This window comes from Varanus komodoensis, unplaced genomic scaffold, assembly GCF_004798865.1.
Source record: "Varanus komodoensis strain SLA01 unplaced genomic scaffold, ASM479886v1 scaffold4, whole genome shotgun sequence".
NCBI lineage: Eukaryota > Metazoa > Chordata > Lepidosauria > Squamata > Varanidae > Varanus > Varanus komodoensis.
In genome coordinates, this window is record NW_025335941.1 from 52,772,396 (window position 1) to 52,783,441 (window position 11,046).

The 11,046-nt window shown below is 43.6% G+C and overlaps 1 protein-coding gene across 1 annotated transcript in view; it reads left to right on the plus strand.

Moving 5' to 3' along the window:
• The first annotated feature begins 632 nt into the window (after positions 1-632).
• Positions 633-11,046, plus strand: part of LOC123029242 (stromelysin-1-like) — a 14,787-nt gene continuing 4,373 nt past the window's right edge. The window contains exons 1-7 of the mRNA XM_044441925.1: positions 633-725; positions 3,610-3,851; positions 4,004-4,152; positions 5,191-5,316; positions 6,255-6,416; positions 7,903-8,059; positions 10,167-10,300. Coding sequence (XP_044297860.1) covers positions 636-725; positions 3,610-3,851; positions 4,004-4,152; positions 5,191-5,316; positions 6,255-6,416; positions 7,903-8,059; positions 10,167-10,300 — 1,060 coding nt within the window. The 5' untranslated portion in view covers positions 633-635. The remainder of the gene's footprint in view (positions 726-3,609; positions 3,852-4,003; positions 4,153-5,190; positions 5,317-6,254; positions 6,417-7,902; positions 8,060-10,166; positions 10,301-11,046) is intronic.

Here is an 11,046-nt window from a genome sequence, read left to right on the forward strand (position 1 = left end):
AATGGCCCATTCATGGTAGCTGCAAACTCATAAAACCAATGCAACTTGCCTCCCACCAAATGCATTTGATTATATGGTGCTATTTTGAGCTAGGAATATTTTTCTCCTCATATTTATTCATGTGTTTATGTCTTTCAGTTCATTTAAAATGGCTAGTCAATTCATGCTGGGCATGATCTGGGCCGCCATTCGAAATGAATCAAATTAAATATATTTGTTAGCATATCTTTGACCTTTGGGTTGACATCCAAAGCAGGCTCTTGCTGTTCAAATGAGCACACCACATATCCCATTATTTGTTGAAGAGAGGAGGGGGCAATAAAAGAGAAGGATGAATCACCCTGAATCATATTGTCAGTTTCATTATAGCTAATTGACGGAAGAACCTAGATGGCAACCATTCCTAGACCTGAAACATGCAAGATTGCAACATCTGCCACGGTGGAGAGCAAGGAAAGTATGTCAGGTTCTCCAGGCCAAAAAGTCCTGTTTTTTCCATGTCTCCTCATGCTGATTGGGTAACATTCTGCACTGAGTCAAGCTGCAGCTTATTTTATGATGTGCAAAAACGCTATATAAGCAGGGGCACATAGCAAACGGAGGCTGGGACCTGGCTTTGGAAACCACGATTCAAAATGAAGAGCATCTGTTTTGTGCTGTTATGTGTGACTGCCTCTTATGCATTGCCAATCAGAAACGAAGAAGAAAAGTTGGAGCTTATTCAGGTAACGATGCTTGTGCACTTGCTTGCAAAGCATTCAATTCTCTTATAAATTAAGTTGCCTTCATGAAGTTTAATGAGAAGTTTTGATGCTTATTGGTTCGGTATGTGTGTTCTTGGAGAATGCATTTGAACCCGCAATCGTATGCACACTTTCCATTGATCTCAATAGGACTTACTTTGGAGAAGACATTATACTGAGATTTTTCTTCAATGGTGAAGTATACAGATGTTCCCTGAGAGGCAGCGTGGAGTAGTGATTAAGACTGGGACTCAAGAGATCCGAGCTCTAGTCCTGCACAGTCATGAAGCTCCTTGGGTGACTTCAGGCCATTTACTAACTCTCATCCTGATCTACCTCAAAGGGTTGTTGTTGTGAAGATAAAATGGAGGAAGAGAACCTAATAAGTTACTTTGGTTCTTTGCAAGAGGAAGAAGGTGGGATATACATGAAATGTGATTAAAACAAGACTCCCTAGTAAGTGGATTGGACCCAGCCTAAATTAATCATACTTTGGTCCTCTTGAAATCAGAGTGGTTAAGGTTGCAGGCTTAATTTATCATCTATAACTATACAGAATTCTCTGCATCTGCCTATATTATTTTTATGTGATTGCATTTTATTATCTGTTTGGGTATGATTCAGACTTAAGTCATATTTAGAAATAACTCCTTGAAATCCAATTTACTTAAATTGGATCTACCTAAATGTTAAAATATGGCTAAGGGTGTAATCTTACACATATTTACCAACATACTATTTCAAAAAGTAATAAAGAAGAATTAGTGTTTGAAGGGTTTACCAATATGACGGGACACTATTGTGATGAAATGATATGATGTGAAAAGGAAATTTACTAAAAAATTCTGAAACAGGAATATGTGAATTTTCTGCTTAGAAAATTATGTTCTTTTATTTTTGTGATAAAGAATCTGTTTAAAATGTTATGCATGCATTAATATAATAGATTTCAGGAGGCGATATGCAGTATTCCAGGCAACAAAAACTATGGAAGTTCACAAAATTGTTTAATACAACTTAGTTCATTGTAATAACACAGACAACTCCAACATGAGTCCTACGGAAGGTCCTGTGTTGGACTTTAATTCCCATCAACCTAAGTATGGCCAATGGTCAGAAATGCTGGGTGTTGGAGTCTAAAACATCTTGAAGTCATTAAGTTGGCAAGGCTGTAATAATGCACCCGTTTGCCATTGCGGAGGAAAATGGTTCATGTTGTCACCACTGCGAGTTTTTCAGAGAATAAGCAAGTTAGTCCCCAACTTCAGCAGAGCGAGGACTGCAACCAGTCCCAGGGTTTACTCTAAAAGCCCAAGAAGCTGTTTGCCTTGCTGAAACTAAGCAAGTCTGGATTAAATCAGTGCCCAGAAAATCCACCTGAATGTAGCCACTTTGAATTTCACAATGGAAGGCAAGTGCGATTCTAGAGGTGAGGTCAAATAATTTAGCAGAGTCTACCAGGTCTTTACTGAAAACCTGGAGTCTCAGCATCCTTCTTGACCCCAGGCCCATGGATATCTGGTTGAGCTTGGGATCCCCTTCCCCCACCCTCAACGTGCTGTTACTTTCTGTGAATGTGGCTACCACTGTTGATTTGCTTTAACTCTTGAGGCAATTCTTGGCCAGTCTTGGACTTCACAAAGAAATAGAACCCGGGATGCTTAAGGGACATGCTTCCATGGAAGCTCGTTGTTAGGACGTTGCCTCTTGGACACGGCAGGATGCTGTGAAACGTTCTGGAGAGGTGAAACAGATCGAGGATGTTGCAGGCATCCATTCCACCTCAGTGGAAATTGGTATAATCTAGGAGTGTGGCTGAAAAAAAGGCACACCGAGAGAACTGAGTCTTGGGGGAGAGAGTTCCTTATGCTAACAGCTGCTGTGGATGCAGGGGTGTCACTCCCTGGAGAACTGATGCACAGTGGTGGCTTTTGCTCTTGGTTGGAGGGTTCCTGCTGTGCTTCTGCCTATGCTCCACCTGTAAATAAACTCAGCTATTGCATAACACCACAACCCTCTAGTGGTAGCTCCTTTGAAAGGGAGCGGAGCCTGAGTAAATGTGCCCACCCCCCCCCCCCGCAATAACAATATGATCATGCTAGGCCAGAAGCACTTCATGGGGAGAGCTTCTTCTGCACCCCCTGCCACAGCACTCCCGCCCTGCCCCTCCCCCCACGGCAGCTTTTTGTGCACGTGGCCAGGGAGAGCCCCAAGGGAGACACCTATTTCTCCTCGCAAATTTCTTTTGCTAGACTGGGGGAAAGAAGTAAATTTGAACTCACTAAGAAAGCAACACAGAGTCTGCTGAAACAAGACACCTTACTGACTTTGCTTCTGCAACAGACGAACTTCACTATCCCTCCGGAAGTGATGCACTAAAACAGCCTCCAGATATTTTGGATTTCAATTCAGGGTGCCTGACCATTGGCTATGCTAGCTGGGACTGATAGGGGTTGAAGTCCAAAGCAAGTCCGGAGGGCATCTGGCAGAGGAAGGCTACATTAAAGTGATTTCATGGTAGTGACAATGTTGAAACCTCTAATAACGACTGGTTGAGCTCTTGCATTGTCAGGGAGCAAAGGGAAGAGAAGCACGGTTGCCGTTAACTGGGCTGCCATGATGCTACAGCCAGCACTGCATTGCAGAGAGAAGAATTTAGGAAAGGAGGAGAACATTGATAAAGCTGCAGTTCCCACATTGATTTGAAATAATGAGTCCAGTCTTTGGCTACTGGCCTTGAGTATTCTCATAATTTATCCTGGCTCATTGGTGAGGTAGCAATGTAATCAATAAATAAGTAATTCTAGAATGCCAGCAAGTATGGTGATTAACTCAAATGTGTATGTATTTTTTCTCCTTTTATCAGAAGTACTTAGAAAAATATTACAACTTTAAATCAGATGGGACAGGAATCTTCAAACAGACAAGCAGCTCTGTGTTCAAAAAAATCCAAGAAATGCAACAGTTCCTTGGGCTACAGGTGACAGGCAACCTGGATTCTAATACGCTGGAGGTGATTCAGAAGTCGAGGTGTGGAAATCCGGATGTTGGGGAATTTGCCTTCTTTGCAGGGCAACCCAAATGGGGAAAGAAAGCTCTGACCTACAGGTAATTTTTTCCACTGTGTGTAAAATTGTCCCAGTTATAAGGATAAAGCAAGATGGTTCAATAGTAACTTCTGCTATTATTTGCTGCATTAATCAGTGCTCTTAACAAGCGTTAACAGTATTGTTAACAATCTGCCTCTGTTCTTTTCAAAGAATTCTGAACTATACACCAGACATGAACAAATCTGATGTGGACAAAGACATTGAGAAAGCCTTTAAAGTTTGGAGCCAAGTGTCACCACTGATATTCCGCAGGGTTTCAGGAGGCAATGCAGATATAATGATCTCTTTCGCTTCTGGAGGTAAAAAGGAAAAAGATAAGAAAAGCCAATTCATATACAGTGTAATTCCAAATTGTGTGGAGAGCTCTCACAAATGTCACTGCATTATATTTACACCCTGCCTTCCATGCAAGTAATCCAAGGTGGCTTACCAGATCCTCCTCCGCTCCATTTTCTCCTCGGAACAGTTCTACGAGTGAGGTTAGGTTGAGAGTACGGGACTGGCCCAAAGTCACCAGTGAGTTTCATGGCTAAGTGTGGACTTGAACCCAGATCTCCTGAGTCCCAGCCTAGCATTTGAGCCACTGGTTCCCAAAAAGGTCCTTCCATTCAGAAAGTCATCTTTCATGACTTTCAAGGTAGCAGTGCAAACAGGAAGAGCTTGGGCATGATTCTCTTCCTTATTGGTTTACAGTCCACAGATTGCTATATTTGACTAAGATGATCAAGTTGGGTGTGATCAGCATACCAATGGCACCACACTCTTACACCTTCAGAATATGGACAACTTTAACAACAAATACTGTTTAAATATCCAGTACAAATTCAGCACAATGGCTAAAGGGGATTTGTAGGAATGGGCAACCAAGCATTCAGTTTCCCTTATGAGCCTGCTCATACCACAAGATCCTGGGCAGACTCTTCTCTTAGTCACACCACCTTCACAAGCACGCCTGGTGGGAATGCAGGTGAGAGCTTTCTCAGCGGCTGCCCAAGGCTCTGGTACTACTTTCCCGAGGAAGCTCCTGGTGCACTCCCTGTTAAGTTTTCAGAGGCAGGCAAAACCTTTCTGTTCCAGCAGGACAGTGGTCTGGACCTATGAGAATTAGACTAGCTCTAGGCGGTTCCTCCTCTCCCCTCTCTCTCCATTTAATTTTGGCATTTTATAAAAATTTATTATTCTATTGCTGTAATTATGTTTTTAACTTCTGAATATTTCCATTTATGGTTTAAGTGTTCCTGCTTTTAATATTGCAAGCTACCTTGAGTCCCAGTACTGGGACTAGGCAGAACAAAAATAAACATGTAACACTAATCATAATCTTCCTGGTTGTTTAGAGCATGGAGATTTCAATTCTTTTGATGGGCCGGGAGGCACTGTTGCCCATGCCTATGCCCCGAGCGCCGGCATTGGAGGAGATGCCCATTTTGATGAAGATGAAGACTGGACCAATGAGTTGGAAGGTAATTGTGATTAAGTAGAGAGCAGACTAGCAGCTTTGTGTGTCTGCATTGCTGCTCTGTGGGTAAGTATCCTTGTCTTCAGGAGCAAACATGCACAGAAGTATAAAATAAGTACTCATCATTTTATTATTACACTTTTCCCCTTCTTGCAAGAAGTCCAAGGCATCTTCTGTTTCTCCATTTATCCTTACAGAAAGCTGAAAGTCTAGCCGCAAGGTCACATAGCAAGCTTTGTGGCCAAAAGGACACCTGAACTCAGATCTTACCAGTACCATACTAGCTACTACGACATACTGGCTCTCTGTTGTTTTTCTGCTCTCAGTCATTCTGGCCATTCTGGAAGGGCTTCTGTGAGTTGTAGTCCAAAAGGTCAGGATGGTACCACATTTCCTACTTGGTACCTAATCTGTATGTGCCTGAGATGGGTGGGTGACTTGAATCCTGCATTGAGCAGGCAGTTGGACCTGATGGCCTGCTAGGTCCCTTCCAAATGTATGATCCTGTGAGATCTGCAGAGCTGTCATAATCTCCTGAACAACACTGAGAGTCTTAAAATGGATAAAAAGATCATATCTATTTGTGTTTAAAAGAAATCCATGGGCGGTATTCAACAGCATCATTCTGCTCATTCAGATAGTAATAGCAGAGTTCTGGCAGATCTTTCTATTATGCAATTAGTCACATACCTGTACTTGTACAAACATACCTGTGGTTGGATCCTCCTCTCATGTATAATTCAGAACCTAACTTCTGCTAGGTAAAATCTTTTCATCATTTGATCTGATGGAATGGCGCCGTTGGATATGGCCCCATGTTTCTACGTTTGTCGGAAAAGTGTGGAAGCAACATTTGACACGACGAAGCAGTGCTGACTGCATGCCTGATCTGGACACGCAAAGCTATAGCATGATGCATTTTCCTTTTTGTCTTCCTTTTAGGTTCCAACTTGTTTTTTGTTGCTGCTCATGAATTTGGCCATTCTCTTGGACTTTCGCATTCCAAAGAACCTAATGCACTGATGTTCCCAGTGTATAACTATCCTGAACACAGACAAAATGTCCTCTCTAGAGATGATATTGATGGCATTCAGTCCCTCTATGGTAATTTAAACGATATTCATAATCTGAAATATTTCATGGAAGGGTTTTCACATAAAGCCTCTTTTCTCTATATTCTTCTACTGGGAAATATCTGGACCTCTCCCCCCCCACAAGCCCCCCACCCCAGCCCCCTGCCCAGCCACCAACATCTAGCATACATTTCATCTTTACTGGAAGACTTTCCTGTAATTGCTGGATTTTTGCTGGACTTTTGATGTATTAGCTATAATCCTTGCTTCCTGTTACCTTTTATAATAAACAGCAGTCTACTTCTGCGTATTCCTAAGCAGGGATGTGTGAGGAATCCGTGTTGCGCAGAACTGGATTCCCTGGCTTTGGCTTTGTGGACTCGAGTATACTTTGCCGTGTCCCAGAGTGCCAATCTTCTGCGCCTGCCCCGGCAGGAGCAAGTGGGGGAGAAGATTGGTTCCTAGAAATGACAGCTGCCCCACCCACTCACAGCTCCCCTCTTTCGTATCCTGCAGCTGCTCTTAATGGGGAAGGTTGCTTGTTGCACAACCAGGAGTCTGGAAACATTTGCAGGTTTCCTAGGGGCTCAGCTTGCTTTCCGGGAGGAGGCTGGGCATGAGAAGAAGTTGCACATTCTAGACAGATGGGCTGTCCCAGTCCTACTCCCAAGATGGCATTTGTTTTAATCTTAGCTCAGGATGGACAAATCTGTTTATTTATATCAATAATGAATTTATTTAGGGTGCAATTTATTTATTTATTTATTGTTCGATTTATATCCTGCCTTTTTCCTACAAAGGGCTCAAGGCAGCTCACATCATTCTCCTCCTCCACCTTATCCCCACAACAACAACCCTGTGAGGTAGGTTGGGCTGAGAGTCTGTGTCTGCCCAAAGTCACCCAGTTGGCTCCATGGCTGAGCGGGGACTAGAACCCAGATCGTCTGAGTCCCAGTCCCATGCTCTTAACCACAACACCACACTGGCTCACCACACTGTTAATTTTGTTTTCTCTCAGTTTCTCATTTTATCTGTCTTAAGTTCAATCTACAGCTGTTTGTGCATTTGTTTGAGTTGTTTTCTTTTACAAAAAAGGTTACATAAAAATCCATATACATGTTCAGTGAACATTTCTTAAAATAATGACATTTTATATGAATTTTTGCCTGTTAAAATGTATTTTAACACAATTTGTCCCAATGCATGCGCTTCCCCCAATAGATCCACTTTGTACACATCTTTTGGCTGGAGATTCCCATTGCAATATTTGGAGGAGTGTTAATGTTAAAGAATAACTGTGTTTCTGTTCACATATACATTTGAAAATGAAGCATTATGTTAACTTTGCATTCAATTGTGAACTGAATGAGCTTCTCCTCCTTTCTGTTGTCCTAAAACTCCTTAGACAGTCATGCCAAAATATAATTCAGAAAATGTGCAGCTGTGTGTGCATGCTTATACTGTTATCCAGAGGAAGAGGGGCATTTTAGCTAATGCCGTGCTTCTTAATTTTTAAGGCGCATCATCTAAACCAGCTCAGGACCCAGTGGAAGATGACAAGCCACGCACACCTGGCAGGCCAGCCCAACCTGCCTTACCTTCCGTTTGTGATCCTCGTTTGACATTTGATGCTGTCACCCCTTTTCGGGGAGAAATACTGTTCTTTAAAAATAGGTAAGTGCCATCATGCAAGTATCTCAGCACTGACCCAGCCACATCCCCCAGATAGCTGAATGAGGATCCATGTGAAAGCTGGACCATAAGGAAGACTGAGCACCAAAGGACTGAGGCCTTTGAATTGTGGTGCTGGAGGAGACTCCTGCGAGTCCCTTGGACCGCAAGGGGATCAAACCGGTCAGTCCTAGAGGAGATCAACCCTGACTGCTCTTTAGAAGGCCAGATACTGAAGGTGAAACTCAAATACTTTGGCCACCGAATGAGAAGGAAGGACTCCCTGGAGAAGAGTCTAATGCTGGGAACAATTGGTGGCAAAAGAAGAAGGGGACGGCAGAGGATGAGGTGGCTGGATGGAGTCACTGAAGCAGTCGGTGTGAGCTTAGGTGGACTCTGGGAGATGGTGGAGGACAGGAAGGCCTGGAAGAATGTTGTCCATGGGGTCGCTATGGGTCGGGCACGACTTCGCAACTAACAACAACAAAGCACTGAAAGCTACTGTGATTCAGTGGTCAGCCTTGGAGCCTTGGAAATGCATCACCGAAAAGGAACAGGAGACAAACATGCCTAAAATGTGCATATGCTGACTCTTATGTATCGATGCAAATTTAGAAATTATAATAATAATAACTTGAATTGAAACAGAGCTACTCTCACTGCAGGGGAACTGTGGCAAAGGTCAAGGATGCCCACTCATTTTATCTGCTGTCCAGGTGCTGATAGTCACCATTCTTAGATCTGCACTGTGTAAACTTCAACCCTGAAGCTTACTTGAGGACCCACAAATAAGACCCCACCTGGGCTGGTAAAATTATGTTTGGATTATACCACTTTAGACTGCTCTGTGTACTGAAAGCTCTATGTTCAAATAAATATTCAACACCTTTGGGCATAGAAAGCCAGCATGTCGGGATGCAAATTAGACCTGATCCAGGATTTTTTTTCTTGTATTAACAGTGTTCGGTCATGTGGTCCTCTACCTACTGCCAGAAGTGGCTCAACCTGAACAGATTTAGGACTAGTGAGAACTAAGCCTGAACAACTAGGAGTAGCTCAGTGTAGAGAAAGGCACCTTGGAACTGAGAGAGACACACTGAGAATACTGGTTCAGAGTTAGACTCTGAGGGCACAATCCTGTGGCCTTCCAGCAGCCCCTGGTATGCCCCGAAGTCCCAGCTGAGAGATCCTAGGCCAAGCCCCTGCTCCAGCCCCTTGCAGCTGGTGCAGAAAGGACCATCTTGAATGTCCCTGCAGGTTGAACTGGGCCTCCGTGGGCAGGGAGTGGGTGCGCTGAGGCTGCAGCCTTGGACTTGAACTAATCCCCATCAGTACCAGGTCCCCTTTCCTCCTTCCCCTGCTCTGCAGCTAGATGATGCAGGGTGCAAGCTTTGGCGGCCATGGGGAGCACGACCCCCATGCCTTGTTCATGCCCCTGAAGTCCAGAAGATTGCAGGCAATGGCTGTGGGGCTGTTGAGTTGCTTGAGGCTGGTCGCAGATCTACAGCCTGATCTGACAAGGTTCTTGTGAGGACAAAATGCAGGAAGAAGACAACCCTGTATTCCACTTTGAGTTCCTTGCACGAGGAAAAAAGGTGGGACATAACTGTAAAACCAAACATTTGTCCCATTGCTTTCAGCGTGATTTCTTCTAGATGCAATCTTCATCAGGAATGAAATCCTAGATGTCTGGAATTTCCCACTACCAAACCCATCCTACTCTCCCAGTCCCACTCAGTCACAGCAATGTGAAGTGCTGTGATGCAAAATATGATCTCTAATATGAGTGGTAGTAAACCTATGAGTATTAGGAGGTATTGCAGCTCTCTTGCTCTGCATTTGGCTTCCAGTGGGCATTTGGCTGGCTATTGTGGGTGCAGAATGTTGGACTGGACCAGCCCTTGGTCAGATCCAGGATGGCTCTTCTGTTCTTCGCTTCTTCCCAACGCTTCTCTCATTCCCCCCACACTGCTTAGTCTTTGTCCCCTGCTAATTACTCCACTCTTCATCAAATGGAAAAATTTCCACAGTCAAGTCTGCTAACCCAGATACAGCAAGTGGAAACATTTTTGTGGACACATGAAATGAAAGCAATCTATGTTTGTTACAGGCATTTCTGGAGGAAACACCCCAGATACACAAATATTGACTTGAGTTTAATTTCTGAATTCTGGTCCTTTTTGCCATCTGGTGTGGATGCAGTTTCTGAAAATAATGATAAAGATGAGGCAGTTCTTTTTAAAGGTAAGTGTGCAAACTTTTTATATGGGTGTACATGTATTTGGATTAGATTTAGCATCCCATCCTGGAGCCTAGAAACTTAAAAACAAGGGGGGGAAAAGGTGGCACACACCTGAATACCTCCTCCAGAAAAAGGATTGAGGCATACCTCATCATACATATGGACTCTCAGTTACATAAGTGGCACAGGTGGAGCTGGGTAACAACTGCTCTTTCCCCTGCCTCCCTTACCATTGGTTCTTTGTAGCTACTTGAAGGAAAGGCACATTTCACATGCTCAGTTAAGGGTGACTTTGACAGGGAACAGTTCTCTATTTGAAGGGCTTCCAAAGGATTGCCTCCTGTTTGAAGGTGTCCAAATTTGAGGGCTTCCTTGTTCCATTTCAGTTTAATGAAAATGAACCCTAGGAACTGCTGTCCATCTGCCCTTAGCAGCTGGACAGCAGATTGAATGGGTGGGCACCCATGCCACCTTGTCACGTAGGGCCCCTATGGTGAGATTTAACCTATTTCTATTCAAAGTATAATTACTATTTCTAAATTTGCCTCTATAAATGTGAATGAACATATATGCACATTTAGGCATGAGTGTGTCCTATTCTTGTCATCTATTCTTTTGGTGAGGCATTTCTTAATTTTTAGTGATCCATCAATTGCCATCCAATGTATTCCCCATCTCATGAAATGTGCTTTCTCCTGTCTGTGCCATCTTCTCTCCCTCTCCCTCTCCCTCTCCCTCTCTCTCTCTC